General features: G+C 42.1%; 1 protein-coding gene across 3 annotated transcripts in view; it reads right to left on the bottom strand.

The window, feature by feature from the left end:
* WDFY2 (WD repeat and FYVE domain containing 2) overlaps positions 1-21,175 on the bottom strand; it is a 60,766-nt gene extending 39,591 nt beyond the window's left edge. Inside the window, exon 1 of one of the 3 annotated variants that reach the window (XM_063392033.1) lies at positions 20,932-21,175. In XM_063392033.1, the coding sequence (XP_063248103.1) occupies positions 20,932-21,068 (137 nt within the window). In that variant the 5' untranslated portion in view covers positions 21,069-21,175. The remainder of the gene's footprint in view (positions 1-20,931) is intronic. The other 2 variants (XM_063392034.1, XM_063392035.1) reach the window with 2 other exon arrangements.
* Positions 21,176-25,913: the final 4,738 nt, after the last annotated feature.

Genomic DNA, 25,913 nt, shown 5'->3' on the forward strand with positions numbered 1-25,913 from the left:
CTTAGCCAATAAATAGGACAATCAGCTTGTCACATGCAGCTGAAGATGCTGAAAGGTTATTGAAACACCCTCTGTAAGAAGAGAAAGGCTTTTGGATTTTAAATACTGATCAATTACAGCACTGTTTTTTCAAAGATAACAAACATATCTACTTGTAATGTATTTGCTTGCTCTGTGCCACACCAAGGTGCCTCTGCAAATGTTCTCCTTGAGGCATCAAGGACTTTCTGCAGAGGAATCACATTTCCAGTTCCTCCAGTTGAACCTGAACAATGATTCACAGGTGATAAAATGTTCCTTCAGCTTTTCTGCTCATTGCTGTTTTCCTCTCTGGGCAGGCTGACTCAGAGACATTTTCCCTGTCCTCACACGAACAGAACTCCTACAGGCTTTGGTCTTCTGGAGGAGGCTAAGAGCCACTCTGCTGCTCTGACCCAGCAGGACAACTTTGGCTGGGGAATCTCAGTACTCTGGGAAGGAAACCAGTGAGGTCAACAGAATTTGCACCAGCAAAAAGGGATGAAGAAAGAAGGGCAAAGCTATGCTGAAACCTCTCCTGAAAAATTTCTACAGTCGCTGCAAAGGAATGGTAGCCCTGAATTGCTTTACCAAGGGCTCTCAGATTTCTTATCATGCATACTGCAGTGTGTTGTAAGGTGCCAGCAAAGCCCAGCAAAACCCAAACTTCTGACTCTGTAATTTAGAGGTGATCTGGCATTTCAAGGGCTTAAAAGATAGTCAGTGTGTCATCTCTGATTCCCATGGGGGTTGCATGGGGAGATGGAAATCAACAGAGTTGAATGGAAATCATCTTCAAACCTGTATTATGAGACTGAACGTTCCATCCTAAACTTTAGGTTTTATTATTTAAACAATCTCTCTCAAACATGCAGGGCCTCTTTACATCCAGCTACTCCTTTCATATGGCCTAGTTGCAGCTTTTCCATTCTTCAGCATTCAAATTCATACTGTAGTAATTTTATTCTATCCTGTTTAAAATAGTAAGTTTCAGTTTTTAAACAGCAAGTTTCAATGAACCTATTGCTCTCCTCCTATGAGACTAGAAATTCTGTTATGTCTACCTTCTCCACTGGTTAGTTGCTGTGTATACTCGTATCATTTCTTACATGCCTCCATTTAAGGTAATCAATCTTTCCAGTCTCCTGGAAAAGCTGTTCTTCTGTTCTGTTCCCCTTACCTACTTTTGAATCCCTCTAATGAGACAATATCCTGTCTGAACTGTCATCTTCTAAATGCAGCAATCCAGACACAAACCTGCTAAATTATAAGAGCATTATCATTCTTTTCTTCATACATCTTCTTCCCATATATACCCTAGCAGTGTTTATTTGCAGCAGTTGTATATGTTTTTTGGGGTTTTTTTTGTGCTGGCAGGATTTAGAAACTTACTATGGATGAAAGAGAAAAATATATTTATCAATATTAGATTCTCTCTGCAATTCACTGCTATCCAGCAGGAAGTTCTCCTGCACTTCACATCTCTCCAGACCCAAGCAGCTTATCTGCTAATTTGGGTTAGACAACTAGTCCAGATTGTTAGGGAAGGGAACAGAGGATTCATCAGCCACAGCTCTCAGGGGCAATCCCAGAACCACATGTTTCTGACGAGAGAGGTGGAAAAGGAGAGCAATAGGCAGAGACTATCAAATACCAAGAAAAACCTTGACCCTTTGCATCAAGCTTTCTTGTTTATGAAAACAGGACAGGAAAGCCACATTTATTGCAGCAGCACAGGGAAGGCACAAGACCATTTCTTCTCAGATACAAAAAAATACATTCTTTACATATGTGAAATGGTGCAACCTATTGCAGAGCAGCCTTGTAAAGATGCCTGGTGGAATTGGTGGTCTCTGATAGGAGACCACTGCTTAGGTGACTGAGCAAACCAATAAAACCTTTAGCAATTTCAGTTCAATTACCTGGTCACTGTCTCATAGGTAACTTCCTCTTTGCTATATGGGACAGATTCTGGTTCATGCAAAAGCATCAAATATTATAAAAACCTCTTTGCTGGCACCTTATTACCTTACTTTACTGGAATTTTTCTTTAGAGGGTTACAAGAAGAGTCCTTTACAATTCCTGTCCAGATGCTCTCCGCTTGCATCCTCCCAATTTTTACTGCTGCCATTCATAGGGGAAATATCAGTATTATCTTGGAAGAAATAGATTTGAGGTTGTGAGATAAAGTCATCTCTAAAGACCTGCTTCTCTGCTTGGCAGCCTCTTTAAATCTTTAAACTTTTAAATCTTATTTCAAGCTAATACAAAACATAACATCCTCAGGTTCAAAAGTAGTAAGTACTTACTAGGTCATGCTACTGGACATGGAAATTACAATAAAGGTGTCAGTATTTATATATTTGCAGGAATCAGGGATTCAAGACAGAATAATTTCAAAGCAAGAATTTTCAAAGTCATTGCTGATTTAAATAGAGGGTAACTCTACATGATCACTGGAAAAACCTGACCCAACTTTCCCCATCCTGAATAAAGATGAAGTTGCTTGCTGGAGAGCCAAAGACCACCTACTTCCAACCCCCCTGCCACAGGCAAGGACACTTTCCACTAGATCAGGCTGCTCAGGCTCCCATCCAACCTGGTCTAGAACAATTTCAAGGATGGGGCATTTGCATTTACGGATGTTCCAGTAGAAGGCTACTAGTTAGCATAGGTATGGGCAGTGCAAATAAACTGTCTGAAGTAATGGCTTGGTCTATTCAAGGGCCATTGGAGGCAGAGAATGGTTGAGATTGAAGCAGACCAGATCTGTTGCTGACCTTGGCAGAGGACACCAGATTTTAGATTGTAATACAAGGAAGAAGACAGCTAGAGACAACCCACTGGGCTAGTAAATCCTTGTGCTGTTAGGTAAAGCATAAAATCAGCTCACAGCATCTGCTGGGGAAAATGCTGAACTGAGATGTGGTAAAGGCAGTAAATAAGAGAAGGGTCCTTTTTGATCCTGTGGCCTTGCAGGCTCAGCACTGCCTGAAAAACTAAATTATGTCTGTAATTCTGGGTTAGTATTTTTGCAGTTTAGATAGGATTGATTCTTACACAGAGAGCAGAGAGGGGAGGAACAGCTTTCCTTACAGACACTTAGATTACTATGCAAAGAGACAACATGTCCAGTTACCTCAAGCCACAAGATGCATGTTCCACAGACTAAAACCCACTCTGTTAGTTTCAAAATCGATGTTCTGCTGTGTCAAGCAGTTCCTCTTGTGCTGGTATCTGAGACATGCTGAAAACACCCAGGTGGAATGACCTGACAGTCCAGGAAGTCTCTTCCACATGTCATATCTAACAGAAGCAAATTGTATCTTCTTATGAGGCACACACAGTGAGCTTTGGAGGGCTGTATGCAATTTGTGAGCAGTTATCAAGAAATGTAAATGATTAACGATCTGCAGCAAGTTAGCCAGTTTACTTAATTGAGAGATGTCCCAGCTACTGAGCATCAGAGGGAGGCAGTGCACATGGAGGTCAGTATTTAGAATCAATTTCTATTCCAGTTGGAGGGGAGGAGGGAGAAAATATTAGACAGAGTTGTTCTGTGGACAGTATCTGGCCCCTAAAACAGATCAGATGGACAGTTTGCTCTAAATAACACCAATAGACAGGAACAGCAAGTTTACAAAAAGACTGAGAGCAGTTACAACCTTGAACCCTGCAGTGAACAAATGGGTTGCATTGAAAGTACACACATATTCATCATCTACACTGCACAGTGGAAATAAATACAAGCTAACAAAGGCTGTTAGAAATGCACAACACCATATCATTCCACAAATGTACCTTTCCCGCTGGCACAGCACCATTAAAATACTTGCTTCACACTCTTAAGTCTGAAAGATCAAGATTCGTTTTTGCTTTTCCTACTTACTTTTTCTTTTTTTCAGAGCACTTAATGGTTTTGTTTGACCAAATTTTGAAAGGAAAATATTTCCATAGAAGGAAACAAAGGTTTGTGGTATGGCAGCTACATGCTAATTAAAAAGCCAGTGAATGCTGAGGATCTATGTCCTACCTTTCCCAGTCGTCAACCATTAACCCTATTTAGAACCTAGGAACCAAAGAACACAGTCCAATAGCCTACTTCCAAGCCATGCACTTAACAGCTTAGGGGCATTTTTCTGTGCTCCCATCAGTTCTCCCAGACTGTCTTTTCCTCTGGCACCCTTCATTTTTACACACATTTCAACCACGCTATTTCTCTCCCCAGAGTTTTGCCTCTAGCATCTGGTTCAACAAGAGCTGACAGCGATTTACAAGTCCTGCTAGGCTTAGCCTTTTAAAATTACTCATGCTATTGGCAAGAATTTAAGCTTCAGATGTGTATGTGTTTGTGGGAAAGGTGCAGATCCTCTCTTTGCATCCCTGCTTTTCTGTTTTCAGGAACACCCATTACCCAGCAGGTACGAGGCTACCAAGGTCACCTCTCCCTGGCAGCAGCAAGCCTTGAGCATTTGCAGCCCCACAAGTAACTGCAGAGGTAGGCCACATTCCTGCTCAAGCAGCTGATGTTGCCTTCCTCACCAAGTCAGCTTTGAAGCAGCAAGGCAAAGGCAAATATTGCCACTCCCCCCACCCACTGCAAATGAAAGGAACTCTTCCCATTCGATTTCCATTTCTCTACTGCTTGTAGCATCCCATCCCATTCTCTCATGCCTGGGAGGCATCACACATCCACTGTCTCTCAACTACTCATAACAATTCAATGCATGTTAATAATATTTAAACAGGTTTAAAAAAACCCAATAATAAACTGGGAGTTACTGTGGACTGCTGCTGGACCACAGAAGCATAGAGGAGGTACTTCAGGTTTTCAGAAGGCAACACTTGGTAGATAAAACCAGCTAAACACACTAAATGCCTTTTCACATCACCAATGCACAAGGTGGTTTTTACCAATTTCTGGTGTCAACGATTTTCCTGATCCAAGCTGCCCTATTTCACTTTCATATCAGCTGACTTGGATATTGATATTTAACAGCATTAGCAAGGATGTGCAGCTGCTCCAAGTTCATGCAGAAAGGAGACAGCCTGCCTTTTTTGAATTCCAAATTGATAAGAGGAGATCACTGAGAGAATTAATAAGCAGGAAGGTGAGGAAATGAGAAAGTGAGTTGAGAAGAGTTAGAGATAAAACATGAATGGGAAGAACAGCAGTAGGAAACAGGATATAAAGTACAAACCATACAAAGCCTGCAGTAAGGATGGCAACAAATATCTGGTTCAGTAACACTCAGACAAGGAAACTGAAAGAGCACAAGTTTTGGTAATAACAGGTCTATCCAAATGGAGGTAACAGGCTGAAGACAAACCCTTCAAACCCCAAGACTCTTCCATCACCCCAGTTACTAGCATCAGGTGGTATCCTGTGGTATGAGGGCAGCTTTGTGTATGTCGATATTCTCTCACCAGAAGAGAGAAGTCCAGCTCCAGACCGTGCATTTATGAAGCAGCCTGGTGACATACAGGGCAATGAAAACCTTACAGCTGCACTCAACAGCTACCCTCCAAATTTGTAAGATTTGTGAGCTACATCACAAATACAAAGTTCTTGCTCTGTTACCGGGGACACCAAATCCTTTAGGCTGTTTACTTTCAACACACAGGAATTGGTTTTTGCATTTAAGACAAACAAAGGTTCATTATCTATCGCTGTGAAATAAGCATAGAGAAAATTAAAAATAGTTTTAAAAAGGAAGTTATGACCATTGCAGGCTATCTGAATTCAATGTCAAGTGGGTTTTTTTCCTCCAACTGCATACTGCAAAATGTGTACATATTTTAAGGGAGAGAAAAAGCTCCACTTCTGTTGTCTTCCTCTGCACTGTTCATGGAAAGTTTCAAGTCTCAGCCCTGGCTCTTAAATTCCTACTCTCTTTTCTTCTCCAACTTGAGTTATTACTGGGTCTCAAGAATGGAATATATTTTTGTTCAAAGCAGCTTAGCTTTTGAATAAACAAACACACAGAATCAAACTTTGTCCTGTTTAGGAAATATTTACAAGAATGACTATTAGTGGAAGATAAAAACCATCTGTCTGAGATGCTTCTAAATCAGTCCTGGACACAGAAAAAGCAGCGCCACAATCCAGTTCCACAAGAGAACTTAAGACAATGATACCAAACGCCAACAGGTCTAAGGTAAGAGCACACGTGTGGGAGTTCTGCCTCACAACAGAGGTAGGTAATGAAAAATGGGATTCTCATGAAACACCAAAGTGCAAGCCAATCCACACTATACAAGCTTACCAAAGATGTAGCAATTACATTTTTCAGAGCATCAAGACTGAATATGCACTGACTGAACAAGAAGTAAACTTCTCTGCAAGTCAGGATGGATACTCACACATTCATCCCATTCTTTATCTCTACAAGGAAGCCTCTCCATTTCAACTTTCAGCTTTAGCAGATGATTTTTCCTGATTTTTTCCGATAATACATAACCATATCATGTTGCCAAATAGCAACACCAGTGTCACTCTGATTTGATTTTGGAAAAGAATATAATTTTAGTTTCACAGGAAGGAGACATATAAGTTAGATATCTTGTTCTAATTATTTTATTATTTCTACATAATTGATAGCTATTTGTAAATTAATTTTATTTTACTCAAAATATGCTTCTCTCTCTTAGTCTATGGTTAAAATTGTTGTTTCTACAAAACTTAATGCAATAGAGGCCAAGTAGAATTTCTATTTGTGTCCAAAGTAAGACAGCGCAATGTTGCGCTACAGTAAAAGCAGCATTATTTTTGTAGAAAAGTACTATAAAGATTACTGTACAACTCTTTATGTCCCAGGTATTCCAGGCATACATGATTTAAAGGAAATGTTGCTTTCTTAATCCTCTGATACTTTCAAAAAGCAATCATAATCTTATAACAACTAAAGGCTGGACTAAAATACTCTGTCTGACACCATTTCCTCAGTATCAGAAGACCAGTACCAGAGAATTTCAGATCAACAATCTTGAGAACAGTTAAAGTAATATTAAAAATTTAACAAGAAACTTTTCATAGAAAACACAAAAGGCTCCTACAAGACACTCCAAAAAAGAAAAAAAATAGAATATATAAATTTCTTCACAATCCCAGAGGGAATAACAACATACTGCAGAAGACAAGGCAAGTCCAACAATCCTTGCCACTGGAAAACCTGGCTCCAAGATACAAAACCCAGCTTAGTAACTTGGGCCAAGCTCAGGAAGAGGAGGAGAACACAACTGCCACAGGGCAGCACTATGCCAAAGATTGTCAGAACAATGATGTTAAATCCAACACGCATTTTCTGGCTTTGTTGCTGCCCCATTCCAATTACTGTGGCAGTGGCAGCTAGGGGAAATCTGTCATCCTTGTGCAGCTCGAGATGCACTCACTCCTCCAGTTATCCAAGTATCACCTGTCCTTTTGAAATGCTCAGCTGATCCCACTCAAGGTCAGCAGCAAAACTCTCAAGTGACACTGGAGCAGAGTGAAACCAGCCATGACAATTTTGGTGTTTGTTTGCATATTGAAGCAAAAGGAAATTACTATTTCTTCCTAATAGGAGACACATCATTGTCCCCAAAACAGTGGGTAAAGGAGAAGAAAAGAGAAGGACTGAAATAATGTGTGAATCATCCACACAATAGTAGTTTCCCTTTGAGCTGGTACTCAAATGGAAACAGCTTGTACAAAAACTGTAAGATTATGGAAGAGACTCCCCACAAGACTTTGCCCCAACAACACCTTTAACTTCTGTTACATTATCAGTGTCAGCTAAATTGGACAAGGCGGAAAGACCCATGTGATAGTTATAGAACAAACATCTCTAGCTATAAAGTACTTTCTACTGAAAATCTGCCTTGAAGACTAATTTAATTATTGTGCCTGATGTTTCCTTGCTTTTCTTAGGTAGAGGAGCTCACAAGCTATTGAGGCAGCCTATTTCCTCTTCACAGTTTTTGTGGCATCACTGGTTTTTCTAGGAAGTGGAAGTTTCTTATTTTCTGTCCTCCTTGAAGTTTTAATACAACCTACAAAACCTATTAGTTTTCCATAATAATTTGGCAGCAATACCAAATGTATGGGCAGAAAACTGCTTGGGGTGAGGTCTGCGACCACTGTACATCCATCTTATTTCAAGTACTTTAAGAATTGAAAGGAGCACAAATGTCATTTTTATGATTGAAGGTCTTTTCAAAGATGTAATGCTTAGGTAAAACTTAACAGCAGAGGGTCTCTGGATTTCCTTGATCTTCTTCAAGCTATGCTCTAGATTTGGATGTCCCTGATGAAGAATTCTCTCCTCAGGACCTAACATCCAACTGTCCGTGTTTCAGATGCAGATCATGGGTAACTTATATTTCAAAACTGGTCATTACTACAGCTTAGCACTGTTCTATGACTTCAAAAATACAGGACCAAAGCCTCCATATGGCTTGAAACAGTGACGGTACAGTCACATTTATTAGAAAAAACCTGGGTACTTTTACTGGCAGGCACAGTGCAGCTGCAATGACACTGAGCCCACTGGAAGGATTACACCCTGGGATGGTGTAATCAGAGAAGGAGCCAGCATACAAGGAAGCATTCATGTCCCATCTCCCAGACCTACAGGACATGCAATGCTCTGCTCAAACTGGCCAAAGATACATCCCTGGGTGTCAGAAACAAAGGCTCATGGAGAAAACATATCTTGACAGCTATTGAGGAATGCCAGAAGGTGCATTCACATCGGTTATAGGTCCAATGCTTGGGCCTCCTGTGGTGCAGGAAGTGAGCACAGACGGCTGACTGAAGAACTTGGCCACAGAGGCCATGAATGTGACTTCAGTGCTCCAGCTGGGTTCCAGCCCTGGCTGCAGCCCTGCAGGTCACTGGCCAAAGTCACACACAGGAATTTGGCAAGCACATGCACTTCTGCTCAGCACAGGGGCCCTGGGAGACTTGTCCTCCTCTGGACGTCTGGCTGAAGTTACCTTAAGAATTTCAAACTACTTTGGTCTCAAATTCAGGTTTTTTAAACTTACTGTTACAGACCTCCAACCACCAGAAATGTGTACCGGCATGACAATTTCAAGGGCTGTCCCTTGTTTAAACCCGTGGTTTAGCTGGTTTGGGGTTTTTTTTAAATCACAGAACCAATTTCCTGTAGGCAATCCTCCCACCAGGAGGAACAGCCACATGACCTGCGTGCTCCGGAGATTTGAAACACACCTATGTTAGTAAGTGACACAGGCCTGGGACCAGCCTCCAGCACTGAGGTCACCTGGCAGGAAAACCAGCAGCTGCATCCAAGCTATGTACTGGGAACAGTCCCCGGTACAAGCTGATTCCAAACCCTGTGCAGGCACTGTTTGATGCTTGCAAACTGGCTCATGGCAAGAAGAGTGCCCGATACCAACAACCAGACACAACAGCCAGCCAGACCCCTGTGCTTGAAATATACTCTTGCACTATTTAATTTATTAGAAATACAGTCACTATAGCTACTGGCCATGGGTTCAGCTGCCCACTTCTCCCAGCTTGTTCATGGAGCCATTAAAAAAGGAAACAGTATTGATCCCTGTATATACCAACTATCTTGTGCACTGCTGAGCTTGTCTTAACAGGAAAGTGAGAACAAGGAATTTGCTGCTTACCCTCACAAGAACTCTTCGTTCTTGTTACACTGTACAGCACAATAATATCTCAAGGTGGTCCACATTTTCCCACTTTTTCTCCCTAATTTTTATTAGCCTGAGGTCAGTATAATGGCATTGGTCAATAACTGAATAAACACCATTTTTTGAAGTTATCATACACAGCAATAAAGGGAACTCAAAACAAAAAGATGGCCATTGCCAGGATAATGCTTCAGAATATCACAACAACCAGCTTGCAGACTAGGAGCTTGCCTTCAAACACAGGCAGTATCATTTATTTCTGGAAAAATACCATTGAGTCTGAGATGTCAATACATGCACACACACCACTTTTTCAAAACACTGTTGTACTTTTTAATCCGCATGCTAAACACAAACACAGATCACTAGGCAATTAACCATGTCATTTGCTTTCCCTATCTCCAGAATTTTTGTCAAAGTGGTTGTTAATCTACTTCTCCCATATCATTTTGTATACAAAACACTTGCCTACACATTTAATACAGGTTTTGTGCTTAACAGCTGTATAACAGTTACAATTGTTTCTAAAAGAATTTGACTCTTAAAACCAAGTAAAAATGTCTGTTCATGTCAAAAAGGGCATGTGAACACAGATTCAGTTTTAAAGCACAGGAAAGACCACAGGAAACACTGACAGAGGCAGACAAAGCGGTTGGTCATGCTTAGCCTTTCTTCCTGCTGGTGACCTTAATAACTGCAATCCTTGGGCCATCCATTCACGTGTGTTCACACCTCATAAAAACCAGAGAACAATGTTCATGCCTGCTTCCTTGAAGAAGAGGCCTTAGGTCATCAGGTTTTTAAAGAATGAATTTAAGCTGTGATCAAAAGGGTGCTGTGGATGAAACTAGCTGGGGATGACAACTTCTTGGCTTGATTTCCTTGTCACAAAATCTTAAGTAAATCCTCACCAGGCTTCTCTCTCATCTACTAATGAATGAAGGAAGGAGGGAAAGAAGGAGCAAAAGCATCTGAAATCACAGAGGAGCTTTCAGAATTCAGATGAAAGTCATGCATTTTTCAGCCACTACAGCATGTAATTTTTTTTAAACAGTCAGTACATTCATAGCTCTCTTTCTCTACTACTTTCTCTGGTATATGAGTTAGCAGCAGTATTTGTGGAAAAGCTTATTGCTGGAAACCTAAGGACCGTGACCAACAGCATTTCTTGTTTAACAAAAAGAACCCCCACTCTTACTTTTCATCTTCCACTCCAAAATCAACACTTTGGAACCTGAATTAGTGGTACAAGCTACTGAGGGAGTTCCTCCCTTCCCCCTGGTCTTGTGCTCCGCAACTGTACTAGAAACAATAAAGAGTGTGCAAAGGGGAAGATGAAATGCCAAACAACAGAGGTCTCAAACACTCTCCCAGAGCAAAGCCTGCAGCTGGGCAGCCTGTAGGAATCCTGCCTGAAGAACAGTCGAGAGAAGATCTCTGCAACAGCCCATCCCACCACAGCTCCTCATCTGCCGGTGTTTTACAGCTCAGATCTCTGTGGTACTCCAAGCACAGCAAGCTCTCTGAAATTTTATGTGCTTTGGCCTTTTGGCTACAAATAAACTTGGCAACAACAGAGATCAGAGTGTAAAGCTGGAAGTTCATTGTTGGTAGGTTCTGTCTCTGCTGGGAACCTGGTAGGATCATTTATCAGTTGATATTTTCAAAGCATGATGATGGATTAATTTATTCCCACTCATTTACTGGTAGTTAAGAAGTTACCAAGAAGAGATTAGTTTATGAAATCTGATTCATTTCCTGAAGAGAAGAGACTTAATTCTTCTTTGGAAATGGATTAGTGCCCATACATTGTGTAACCAAACCCTGCATGTAACATACTGTGCCAAGTATAGTGGTCTACCATCCATTGCAGCTGATACTCTTACATGAGCTGCTTTTCCTGCTTGCTCCTGCCTGTGGGAATCCAAACAGGTCCATTCTTGGCTGCCAGTGCCAGCTCATGCAGTCTCAAAAACTTCAGATGCAACAAAACTTAGAAAACTTGAGGTAATATCAGACAGCACTCAAAGTCTCAGCTGCTAAGGCAGCACACATGACAGACAGACCAGGCAAGGCTTTGGTAGACCCAAAATACTCTTTTTGGCCTGAATTATAGTTGTTCTGACTGAATGAGACATAGGTCTCAGTGGAACAGAATAAAATACGTCACTTGACTGCCACAAAAAGTATTAACTTCTTAATTTCAGTAATTAAATAACATTAGGGGACAAAGTCAAAGGTGTTAATTTTGATTTGACAAATATATTATCTCTTCACCCTCTGCCCTCACAATTAACATTGAGACTGCTTTAGTCTTCTTTTCCCTACATAAGTATTACCACACTGCCCTACTTAGATGTCTAGTTTTTAGACATTTGCTTCTGCCTATGCTATAATAAATTGTTTCCATGGCAGATTAAAAGCAGAGAGATCTTTATCTCTAGAAGACAAACACAAGACTATTCAGCAAAGACCCTTTTACCTTCTGTTAAGCTCCTGGCCAGGAGAAAGTAGGCTATGCTGAGGCCTGATGAAGGACTCCTGTGCCACAGGAGTCTGAAGCAATGGGATCAACATGACAAGAACAGGCACAAGGGCTGTGCACCTGATGCTGGAGAACAGCACAGGCAAGACCTTTCCTGCTGGACTTCCAGTAACAGCAGAAGGGCAATCGTCCTTTGACAACTGCTTGTTGCTCGTGGAGCTGCTGAAAGAGTGAGTGGAGCCAAGGCATGATTCCTAAATCCAAACAAGACATATGTAGAGGACCTCCACTGCCATCAAAATGCTGCAGATGCCTTTAGCCAACCCTGTATGCAGCAAAAGCTAGGCTGGACCACAGGCTATGCCCTTGCCATCAAAGCTGAGAGCATCTCCTTGGAAATCCTATTTTCATTCTATCTGACAGAATGCACATGGGGCTGCAAAACATGAAGCCTTTGAAGTGCCAATTTAAGTGCCCATTGGATGACTCCACAGCCCATATTTGCTCTAGAAAAACACAGAGCTGAGAGGAGGGATGAGTTTTTCTCTGTATCAGACAGAAAAAAGAAATGGGGTATGGGAATGAGAAGATACAGCTTAAAAACACCTAGGACCAAGATGAAAATGTAAAGTAAAGATAATTTGGCACACAAGCAAAATTAGTGCAAACTTTAAGGCCCCAAAGTATTCCACAAAGCAGATGCACCTCCTGTTTAAGAATACAATTAAAGCTTTATTTGCTATTATAAGTGAATTTGAAGCCAAAGGTAAATTTACCATATTTGCACTCACTGCTGGAGGTGCAAAATCTCATTATCTATCACATTCTCAATACGGGCAAGGATCTTCTCTCCATATCCCTTCAAGACAAAGCACTGTATTTGTTCTATCACCTGAATCCAGATAATTCAACCTGATGGCAAAATAGGCCACTTCACATTAGGACAGCCTTTTCTCAGATTTCTCTCCACAGGACTCAGCTCCTAAGAAACCACGATTACAGACTTTGACTGTAAAGGTCAAAAACATTTCTTTCTGGGCCTTATTGATCACTACTGTTATTGCAAAAACCTGCTAAGTACATTGATCTTTCACCTCACAGTAGGAGGGAATGCTGCAGGACTTGGAGAATGAAAAACAACATTAGACAAAACTTTGCAGTAAACTTGGCAGCAGAACAGCAGTGCTTTCTACCCCGAACTGTGCTTTGGCATCGCCTTCCATTCAGTGCTCAAAACCTTAAGAGTTCCCTGAAAAACTTAATTTAAGTGGCAAATACACATGATGTGACAAGCAAAGCCCATATGTTCAAAATCTGGCCAAGGTTAGTTACACAATGCTATTTCCTGCAGCCTGACTAAGAGAAAAATTGAAACACCACATTTTTTAGCCCAGACTCCACAACTGCTGTCTCTCTCTCATGAGAATGAAGGCAGTATTTTGTCCATCTCGAATTTTGGCACAGTCTAATTTGTAAAATTTACTATTTGTTTTCTGATAGGCCAATATCAATTTTGGCCATTATTTATATAGTTTGAAGCCATCAGGCATGCAGACTGTGACATATGAAGAACCCCAAAAGATACACATGGCTTTGTGATTATGTAAAGGTCCCTGCCTGGAGGGTCACCTGGTAAACTTGCCCTCTCTTGCTCCTTCTTTCACAAAACTGTTCCTTTCCTTCTTCAGGCTTGCTCCAGCCACTCACCCAAACTGCTTGCAAGGGTATCTTCAATTCCTGTGTGGATGTTTGTTTTACAGTTTTCCCATTTACATCATTTCTTTACTTCACTAAAGTATAAAGAAGGAAGCTTCCTTTTCTCTTTCCTAAAATGCCCCATGCAGGACAAGGCTCTGCTAAACAGGATGCAGCCTGCTGTTTGTGGCTATTCTCAATACTCCATGGCTGCTGTTCCTATTCCCTCCCATGGTGCCCCATCCCATCCTGCCACATCCAGCAGTGCATCCATCACTCCTCACTGCTGTATGCAGAAGGGAAACAGCTGTGTTTCTTGCCTCTGGTCTTGCAACAGACTGTATTATGGACTACTGCAATTCTTATCCAATCCCTGGGCAAATATATGCAGAAATTTTATACAAACCCACTCATATTTGGGCAGTGTGTTCTGAAGCAAAAAGAGCAAAGCAGCATTTTTGTGTGAATAATCTTTCAGTGTCTGAGAGGTTACAGTGCACAGAACACACTGATGCACAGAAGACACCTGTACAAAAGCCACTTGCTCCCCTTAGGGCATTGTTCATCATTTAAGAAGCTTTCAGAGCTTCTGACCACAGAAGCATCAACACAGTGCCTGCGTTATGCCCTCCTACTCTCTCCTTTCAATTTGATCTCTGAGCTGCCAAGTATTTTCTGACTTCTCTCAGGACTGTTATAAACACCATTTTACAAAACTTGTGCCACTTTTGAGCAATTCTCTTCCATTTAGTATCATTCAGCTACAAGATGTTGCTGGGAAACCTATGCACAGATTAGTGTTGGCAGATACCATGCAGGCACCAGCGCAGCTGGAGAGAGGGAAAGAAAAGAGTCTGCCTCAGTAAACAAAATACTATAAAGTAGCTCAAACAAGCTATTGACATATTTCTATTGTGCTGCAACGGTCACATGCTATTTGAGACCTTCAGTTTGCTAAGTGACCCACAATGAAAGGTCAGCCTTACTTAAATAGCTCAGTAGCTTCAAAATTGTTGCAATTCCTTTAGGTTAAGGTATTGCAGCCATTTTGTGTTGCAGCATCACTGCCTTATCTAGACATCTTTATCTTGAGGAGAAAAACCAACAATTTTCCTGCAATAGTGCATTTTTAGTTATATGCCATCTCTGTACTGCATGGACTCCATATCTGGCATTTGTTTTTCTTCCAGGGCCCACAGGCCACACACAGAGGTGGCATTGTACAGTCCCCTCTTGACGAAAAGCACTGTTCAGCTGCAGAACTGGAGAGACTGCAGGGAGAGGCCACCAAGCCTGAGAGACATGAGACACACTGATGAGAGATCCAGGGATCTCTGTAAGCAGATGCCAGGGAAATTAAGATGGGTTCAGGGAAGACAAGAAGCAAAATGAGAACTGGTTAATATGGGAAGCAGATGCATCATCCTGAAATTTGCTGCAACTCAGGAACACTATTCAGCAACAAGCAGAAAAAGAGGCTACCAGGAGGCAAACAGAAGATGTATTAAGTAGCTTTTCTTATTCCAAATAAAGCTTGGAAGATAAGATATATTCACCCACATCTTTTATAGAAGGAATTATCTCTAAAACAGAGAGGGGAGTAAAAGCCATTGCACCTCTAACTCGAAGGGCTCAAGCACCTAAGGTTCCACTCTGTTATGCTGCCTTACTGTGCTGCTGAAGCTGGGTCTGTACAAGCTGTGGCCCCAGTCACATCAGAGCACGTTATTGCAGCAGTCTTCTTGTAGTTAAGACATGAACTTAATGCAGCTACAGGAGTTTCATCAATCTGTAGCTGCAATCATTGACTTGCATGAGCCAGTAGTTTCAGGATAGCTCAAATCAGAGAGATGAGACTAAATACTTGTGCTTTGAATATTTGACACACAGGAGGAGAGCATCTTGAGACAAGGGACCCACAAGCCTGGACAAACTTCAACAAGTGATGGCAGAAAATGGCACAGAGTATCAAAAAAGCACAACAATTACAAGCTCTCCCACAAGTTACTACGTGGAGTTTATCACTCCCAACAAGCACTCAGCAAGACATTTTATGTGCTAGTCTCAGATTTTGGCATCTCAACAGGATACAGATTAGTCAAATCAGGAACAATTACTTTTCAACATCTGCAACAATGTCTAATTCCAAAGTGCTTTTGGACCTCCTGTCCTCTCTCTTAAGCCTCTTGCCAGCATCCGCTTCTTCCTTGCAAATAGCCAGCACAAACTTCCACCCTGACCCTTATTCCAAGTACACACTCATCAAATTACGACATATCCAAAAAATTTAGTTAAAAAAAAAAAGAGCAACCAAATTGCATCTGCAGCACTAGGTCTCTTCAATTCCTATCAACACTTTTATTGATGACTGATGTTTTTATCAAAATTTAAAGAACCTCCAGGCAGGAGCAAGTCCTTTTACACTTGTGAAGAGCATCCACACCTTCTGCACTGCTTGAGCTACTGCTCATGCTGCAATCACCTGGGTGTGAAACCCACAGGCTTAGACTGATAAACATACACAGACAGCATCGAAATCAGTTCCCACAGCACCTGCACTTCTGCTGCGAACCAACAGTCACACATAAGGCAGAGTAGACACCAGTGATGTAACCTTGTGCTTAGATAAGAATTACAGACCTATACTGCAACCACACTGCTGGGCAAAGCAATCACTTTATACCACTCCACCACAGGAGAAAGGAAACTCAGTTCACCAAAGGTCTGTGGTTCCTTGCATGCTGCCTGAATGCAGCACTGTGTGAAGAATCCCACCTTTCCATTAGAGCTTTTTCACAGGCATGAACTGTGATGCTGTATGCTCAGTGTTCTGGATCTGGACAAGAAAACCTCAAGGAGAAAAAGATTGCTTTTGATATACCTAAGGGTGGAAAGACCACAGTTCTCCATGTTAGAAGTCATGTCAACACAAAGCCAAAGACAACACCAACATTTCTTTTCACATATGTATATTCCCACTCCTTGTCCACTGTTCATTTAGCAAAGAGATTTTCATTTACACAAGATGGACATTAAGTTGTCCTGCCCCCTAAAAAATCTGCTAGTTAGCACACCCAGAACACAAGCCCTGGACAACAGCTGAAGTGTGCATCCGTATTTAAGACCCTCAAACTGTAAACCAAGCTCTGCACAGTTTTCTCTATGTAAGATGAAGACACTAATAAGCTATCTGGGCTCACTGTTTATAGAGTGATCCATATGAAGAAGCTGAGACATCTGAGATCAAAAAGAACTTAAGATAATACAAGGTAATGGAGCAGACAAAGGTCTCTATTCCCTTAATACAAAAAAAAATTAAATAAAATAAAAACGTTATGGGATAAAGGGATAAATATTTTTCTCCAAGGTCTTGTCACCTTCTAAGAGACTAGAATGCCCATTTTTTAAAATAAAAGAATTTTGACAATTTTCACTTGACTGTGAAACTTTTAGTTCTTGTGAATACTTCAAGAAGAACAGTTCTTGACTGCAACACCTACATTTAGAAGGTCTGTAGCATGGAATTGAGCATGGAGCCCCCACCCACAAGAGGGCACAGACCAGACTTCATAATGACCAGGAATGCTGCTCACACCAGCCTCTGTGAAATCCAGCTAGTGGTAAAAGGAGGGCTGTTGGCAAAGTGCAGGTTTACCTGATGACACCCAGCCCTTCCTGCCAGTCTCGCGTGGTGACACCATCAGCACACGGGAGGCTGAATTGGCACTCCCACCACGGGCAGGCTCTTGAGAAACTCACAAATGTGCCAGCACTGAGCAGAACTGCTTGCACTGAAAGCTGGGTGAGCCAGTGCACTTGTCCCACTGTATCCCATGCTCAGGTAAGATTAATGACACTAAATCTTCTCTGGAGCATGGAATTAGATATGTCTGAACTTGACATGCCAGTGACCTACTTTTCAGACATGCCCAACACCCACGTCTCCCTCTGAAGGCAACAAAAGACAAGGATGCTCCGCAATTTCAAAACAGTAGCGCATGCTTTTAATACTGAGGAAGCTGATGACAACCTAGGATCAACTGTGCACGTTAGGAAAATCTCACTCTAGCTTCACATGAGCATGCAATGCTATGGATCAGTCAAGACTCAACATGTTTGGCCATATAGATCTGTTGATTCCATGTGTTTGCAGGCAGGAAAAGAGCATGTAACTCCTTAGAGTCATCCTGCATTAGATTTATACATTCCTGGACATGAAATTTTGCTCCTACTTTAAGTCTCACCTGTCTAGACAAGTGCATCCTTTTCCTTAGAAGAAAACCACAAAATATCTTATCCCTCCAATGCATACCAGCTGTACTGTAGATACAGGCTCAGTCTACTTTGCCCAGATACAGAATCAGAAAACCCCCTAAGATTAGGATACAATGAACATCACTCAATTGTCACGAGTGACCAGGATTCAGAAGACAAAATCTGTATGCATCGCCTGTGCAAATGACACACACTAAAAAGGAACTCAAACTTCATTGGGTATACAGAGTTTTGAGAATCTAGTTAAATATGTAAACTCACTTCCCTCCCCCCCAGATTCTTTCTTCCCCCCCCCTCGCTTTGTCTTTCTTTATGAGGAATAAACATACTCTCTATGATTACATAGTTTTAATTTTATTTCTTAAAATATACATACGCATGTATGTGCTACAAACATGCAGGGCTATATAACAAATGACTATGTCTGCAAGCTATAGCTAAAACTACTTTTGTGTCTTTTAAAACCAGGTGACACCACTGGTGCCACACAAAATTGAGACCAGAGACCAAACTAGCTCCTGCCTTTAAAGATTTAGGTGTATAGGGCCACATCATGCAGCAAAACAAATCTTTAAAGAGGCACCTCGCTGTTGCATACACAAAGACTACCAGCAATTTCAATAATGATGTGGTCAGCCATTAACAAGCAAAACAATTTCTCCTTCACCTACAGAAGGTGTCCCAGCCTGAAGCAAGTGCTGGAGATGGCAAGTCATTCCAGCTGAACTTCTCTGCAGAGGTTTCAGAACGTTTTCCTCATATGAACAGGGCATATCACAGGCTGGGAAATGTGGACAAAACTCACTTATTTGGTTAACAAGTAAAGGGATAGATAACATCTCCATAACTATCCTCAACAGTTTCCAGGAAGCTCTAGAAGTCCTCCACATGCCAAGGCCATTAAACAGCCATGTCAACACCGACAGGAGAAGGCAGGTCCAAACAGGAAAAGGTGCCATAAGGATTTGCACAAGCCTAATCATAATACATAGGTATTGAAAGTCTGGCAAATTATACTTTCACCCCAGGTAGCCTAAAACCTGCAAGTTAGACTCCCAACCTGCTATTCCTTCCAAGTAAGTTTCAGACTCTTAACCTTTTAATTACAATAAAAACGCTAATGCAAGCAGAAAATGAAAGAAAGACCAATCAACCAACATCTTCATGCCTAAAGAAATAAAAGGCAGGATCATAGCTTGTAGCATGTCAAGGATGCTGCAAACAAACCCCTCAAGCAGGGACATTACCTGCTTAATTCCTTTAAACAGAAAATAGCCTGGGAACCTCATGACTTTCCTAGTGTGAAATTCCTGGCTTCTTCACTGCTTGTGCCTTGAAGCTGACATTTCAGTTACTAGTGAAAATAAAGATGTCTCATCAATCCTCTTCCCTACACAAAAATATCAACCTGGACCATCAGCCTGTTGTCAACAACTGAAGGTATTTGTTTTTGCTAAGGTGAGGGAATATGCAGAAATTGAGAGATGTCTATATGAGAGGAAACAAATTTCAGGAATACCTTCTTACCAGTAAAAAGAACTGGCTATGTAAGCCTAACAAGCTACAATGAACCAAAACAAGCTCAAGCTTTATTCAACGTCACTTTAAATACATAAAAAATGGGAAAACAATAAAATCGTGAGACCATAACAATGTAAAACTCTACTTAAAGCTCCTTTGACACTATACTTGTTTTAAGTAGCTCAGCTCCTCTTGCTACGAGACATTTGAGAGTTTACTTGGAGACTTCAGCTTAGGTGAACTTAAATGATCTTAAATTTGTACATATTTGACAGCTGAAAAACTAAGTCACAGTGAGGACAAAAATGAAAGAAAACACTGTCAGAAAGTCTGCAGAAACATAAAAGCAGACACTCAACAGAACAACACGCATCCATGAGACAAGTTCACCCAAATACCCGTGAGTATCAAAACACGTTGACAGGCTGGTCAATAGCGTGTGTCTTTCAATCTTAAGACACCGGCTACACAATACAACTGAGCCACAAAGAAACCTTGCTTAAAATAACTATTTATGGACACTGCAAGAAAAATAAGCACTTATTTTGAAATAAAGTATTTACAAGATAGAATTTTGAAGCTCCAGCTGCAGGGCTGAATGAAGTTTGAGCTCTTTGAGATGAGACAGAGTTGCCTCTGGGCAGCCTCAGTCCCTACCAAAGGGCCTGAAAGCATTCTCCTCCTTGGCAGCTTCTCAACACGGGATTTAACTCCAAGATCTTATCACTGATACACGACTTTTTAAAACAATTACCAAGAAACCTTAGGAAAGGGGAAAGGGGAACCAAAACTACTGTTTCAGCCTTAGGCAAGGTCAAAGATCTCCAGACTCCCCGGCAATCCTCGTGATGCAGGGGATCTCAAATCCCATTCTACTCACGCTAAGAAAAGTCACTCAAGTCCTGTAAGTTCCAGCGGCGCCCCAGCCCGGTCACCGTCCTGACCCACACAGCGGTGGAGGAGGAGCGCGACGCTGCGCTGGAGCTCCCTGCTCCGGGCTCCTTCCACTCCAGGACCTGATGTGTCTGCCGAGGGCAATGTCCCTGTGCTGGACCACCGCCACCCTGACGCTTGCCCGGGCTCCGGGTGGTGGAGCCCACAGTCGCACAGGGATGATGGTGGTCTGTCTCCCACCTCCCGCCAGTGATGCCGGCGATGGGGACCCCCAGCCAGGACCCCGCGCCGCGGGCCCAGCACTGCCGCCGTCACCGGCAGCAGCGCTGGGAGGTGACAGACCACCGCCGCGGCCCCGCTGAACACCACTCCCCGGTACCTGTCTTCGGAGACGCTGATGACCCCGTCCTCCTTGGGCACTATCGCTGCCATGTTCACCACCTCCTGCGAGCCCTCCACTTTGTTGAGCAGGAGGGGCTTGCGAGTCAGCGCCTTGGGCTGGGGCTCCGCCGCCATGGGGCCGGCAGGCACCACCGCTGCCGCCGGAGGAGGCTACGGCCGGGGGAAGGAGGGAGGCGGACCGCACTGCCGAGGCGGAGGCGGGACTTGCCGGAGCCGGGCGCTCCCCGGGAAGCAGGAACAGCGCGGCAGCGGCGGCGCCGCCCCCAGCGGGCAGGGCCGGGCGGGGCGCGGCGCTCTGAGGGGCGGGAAATGGCAGCCGCCCGCCGCCATCTCGCAGAGTGGGACTGCGGAGCCTGGGTTTACCCTGCGGTCCGGCGGAGGTGCGAGCGCACCTCTCCTGCCAGGGCCGCCCTCCCAGCGCCGCGGGCTCGCCCCAGAGACAGCCTCTCGGACCCGGGCCCGGTTGTGGACTGCCGGCACCGGGCGGCTCTGTGCGGTCCGTCCCACACTGCTGTGGCTGCCGGGCGAAAAAAACCCCAACGCCAGCAAAGATTATACAGAATGGTGCTAGGAAAGTAGCTGCATCCCTGCGTTTACATTTTCCTCTCTTAGTTTTTCCTGGGAGAAGGTAAACATGGGATTGCTGCTGCTGCATTAGACAGGGACGCTGGCAGGCAGGGCTGCACCGCGGCGCCAGCAGAATTCTCTGTCAGAAAGTGTATTCCTAAGGGAAACGCAGCAGACTTCCAGCAGCTCGTTTTCATCAGGCGGCTTCTTTTCACTCGCTTTTCCTGACACATTCATTGAGCTCCGAGGAAGTCGGATCACTTGCCCAAAGCTCTGTGCTGAAACCAGTGAAAAGGCAACTTCTTCCCGAGGCATATGCCAAACTTTCATAATCTGTCTCGAAAGATTCTGGAAAATCACGCTCAATGTCTGAACTGTTGTGCTACATTGCACAAGCTGTCAGCAGATTGGAAAGCGCTATTTCAGCTGCAACTTTAAATTTACACACACCAAGCCCAATGAGCAGAGGTTCTCGTGGAGGGAAAAAAAATAATAATATATATCCAAGATCAGGAGATTAAATTTTTCTTCAGGAGCAGAACACAGCAGTGTCTGCAACAGAACAAATCCTGATTGCTCACTCACACTTCTCTTGCCTGTGTAGTAGACAGAGGCAACAAAGGAAAGATAAATTTCTTGTGATTGAAATTCAATTTCACTATCTTTAGTAACCTCTGTTCTGCTAAACAGAGTCTGCAGGAGCACAGCAAGACATTTAAGCTTTCTCAAATAAACATGACAGGTCCACAAATGTACTGTCAAGGGAAAGGTCTGGTCAGCAACAGCTGGATTACAGGAAATGAATCTGCAGTCTCACTGTTTCCCTGAGGATGTGTCATTGGACTAGATAATATCTCTTCCTCATAATTCTTAAAAGGGAGCTGCTACTGAAGAGTCAAAGATCCACCTTCTCACTGCTAAGGATGATCCTGCAGTCCTAGGCTAGACCTGCAGATAGAAATGTTTGTTTCACTACTTGGTGAGGTGTGAGGTATTTTTTGAAGATTGATATACTTGTTAGTTTTCAGAATATATCAAAAAATGTCTTTTAAACCAAAGTCTGGTAAGGTCTACTGACCTTGAAGTTGTTTGCTCTTGATTAGGCATTGTGGATCAGTGATAGATGAACAGGGGCTGGGCGTATGCTGTACACAGCAGGCTGCAGACTCTTGGGAGACCCAAAATATACTTTCCAAAAAGGCTTTTAAGGAAGAAAGTAGTTGAGAAAATGAGTGTCTTGATAGGCAAAGGTGTGGGTCACAGGACTGGCAGGTGGTCCTACATATCTCCCAAATCAACTGGATTATCCTAAGTTGCCTACTGAAACATCACTCTTCCCTATTAATCTTTTCTTTCTTATATCCTTAAACAGTTCCAGGTCCAACTACTCCTTCAAGTTTTAACTAGAGGAAAACACTGAAAGGTGTGCATACATTTCAAACTGAATTGAAATAATAATAGATAAAATCAAATATGTGCTCTGTATAAAGGGTTGGTCTTTGGAAATAATTTACCCTTTGGGGAAAAAGCAAGGAGGGGAAGGAAAAAAAAGAAAAAAAGAAAAAAAAAAGACAACACAATGCAAGAGAGATTCCAGAATTCCAGTGGCTCTTCAAGATAAAATTCTTGAGGGCATTTTTTAAAGCTTATCTGTAATGGTGATTTTCTCTGCAAGACCAGGAAAGTACTTGAATAATAGAAAGGTGTCCTGAGGTCTAGTACATAATTTTACCAGGTGTGCAATCTTGGGGTCAGTGCTCCACTCTGCCTGATGAGATGGGGAAATAGGGTTGGGATATTATGGCAGACAAAAGCAATTTTGTTATGACTGAAGAAGAGAAGAGAAAGTAATGTTTGGAAACCTGGGGTGAAGAGTAAGGGACACAGAGAGGAAATAGAAAAATTTCAAAGTGAGAACCTGGAGCTTCCTCTTGCATTCTCCCCGACAGGCTTAAAGAGTATTGTGATGGTGGAAAAGGCATGGAAATTATCAACAAGATCTGAGTGTTCTCCCAGGTCTACCACTGTCACACAAAACAATCAAAAGCTTTTTAAAAACAATTTTACTATGATGACGGAAAGTTGGTAATCACATCTTGTCTGACAGTTCAGATAAAGTTAGAATTGCTGTATACATCAAGTTTAATGAGAACTTACAGAAGCTAGGGTACTTTAGAAAAGTGTTTCCCCATATAACTGAAAAGAAGAATCATGCAAAAAAAATCTCATCAATACTTCCTAGAATATATTTTTTCATTTTCTGTCATGGCTTTGAGGTCAGATTGCATGGATTAAAAATATTGCTAGGACTGAAAGCACGACAACTTAGTATCTGAATCTGAAGCCAAGAAAAGCAAGCTGATTCAGTTATTTTTCTGCATTAAAAATGTTGTAGGATTAAGAATTATAAGATGCTCCTCTGGTATTTGCTTTTTGGAGGAAATTGCAAAAATTACATGATGACATTATTTAAAGGTTCTATTTCTTGTCTAGTAGGCATGCTTGGATTATGTGATGTTTCTTGAAAGAATGTATCCACCAGTAATACAGAATGAAAATCAAACTGAAAAATGCAGCTTACTTTATATCAAATTAATATTACCTCATCTTTGGTTCTTAGCATAATTTCTTTTACTCTGTGTTCTGGCATGACACAACAGTAAATGAAACATCCATCCCTCTGTTAGTCTTGGCCTTTCTATTCTTGAAGGCTGACTTTCCCCCTTTTGATTTGGGTAGAGCAGAATTAGGTTCCCTGCCTCCAAGCATCAGTTGTGGCTCATGTTATTCACGTGCAGGGTGAGGACAGAAGACCCCGGGGGAGCAGCTGTGCTGGTTCGGACTGATGCGTTCACACACACCGGAGCCTCTTTCCATGCCCTCGTACTGCACTAGGGTCTTGAAGGACTTTCTCCAATTCCTTATCTGCAGTCTTGTTTGGAGATGAGGAGTTGGAGCAAACCGAATCCCCATCTTCTCTAGCCATTTGCTTTAAAAGCTGCTCTCTGGCTCCATCTCCTGTTTGGTTGGTTGGGTTTGGGATTGGTTTTTTATTTATTTTGACATATAGGGGTGAGATTCTTCTAAGTTTTACATGCTAAAGTTGTTTTTAAAAGTACGTAATCACATCTTGGGTGACAGTTTATACAAGGAGAGGGAACCCCGACCTGCAGAAGTAAAGAGTGGCCCAGAGTTTAGGGAGCTGAAGGTTCCCAGCTCTGCTGCCAGCTCTGTGTTTACAGGTTCTTCTGTTCTGCAAAGTTGTTTCTCCTGTTACAAGGCAAAGTGAAATCCTTTGACCAAAAAGCACAGCAACATGTTCTGTTTTGGTGTAATTGTACTTTTCTGCATAGTTATGACCATTACATGATCTGGCAATGTAAGTGGCTTCTCATACATTTCAGCTGAAACTGTCAAGCACTGGGGCCACTGAGCAGGTACAGGACAATTTAATAAACAGATTGGCCTTTCTGTGGATGCTATGAAAAACAGCTCTTTTACAAAGTGTAAACAATAATAAGAGTAATAGTAAAAGTCATGGAAAGAGGCCTCTAATAAAGAAAAACCGGTTTATGGTGAATAATTTTTAGGCCCAAATTATTCATGCCCTTTTGAGCCAGTAAGTTATCTGATTCCAGTTGCTCTCACCCTGCAAGAAGGGAACTAGTGTGGGAGCAAAACTGCACGTAGACTGATTCAGTGCTTACGTTTAAGATGGTTCTGTTGACAGCAAGCCAGATTTCGGCTTCTGAGGCCTCTTCCTCAATCACCCATGCAAAATCAAAGAAATTACAGACACAAAAGATAACCACATAAAAAAGGTAAAAACCATTTGGCAACAAGTAGAGTTGACTCTCAACAGTCATTGAATACAGTGTTTTACTCTCTCTTATGCTTTTGTTCTCTGCTCCTTTGTAAACAAAATGTTTTCCAGCTTTACAATATATGGGATTTACAATTTCTTCTCTACCCACACTTTTATGCAACTGCAAAAAATGCATGCTTAAAATTCTGTCCTTCTCCTATTTTGTCATCAGTGACAGTCTTCATAAAATAGTTACTGAAAAGTATTTTTAATTTCAGATGCTACATCATTCTTGGAAGACTGTGGGAAACAAATATAGATGAGCTCTTTATATAGGAAGGCAAACTTCATGAAGTACCAAAATGTTCTGTGGAAAATTTTCTTGTCCATCTTGCTTAAAAATATGAAACGTGTTACAAAAATGCACCCTGAAATTGAATCAGTGCTCCTCATTTTGCTCAGTCACACAATTAATAGTGTACCACCTATCACATTTCTGTTAATAAGCCCTACATGCTCATTGTGACAATTTTCTTTTATATTTAATTAGTTTTATGTGGCCATTGCGAAAATGAGGACCTATGAGA

The sequence above is a fragment of the Prinia subflava genome, chromosome 3 (genome assembly GCF_021018805.1).
Source record: "Prinia subflava isolate CZ2003 ecotype Zambia chromosome 3, Cam_Psub_1.2, whole genome shotgun sequence".
Lineage (NCBI taxonomy): Eukaryota > Metazoa > Chordata > Aves > Passeriformes > Cisticolidae > Prinia > Prinia subflava.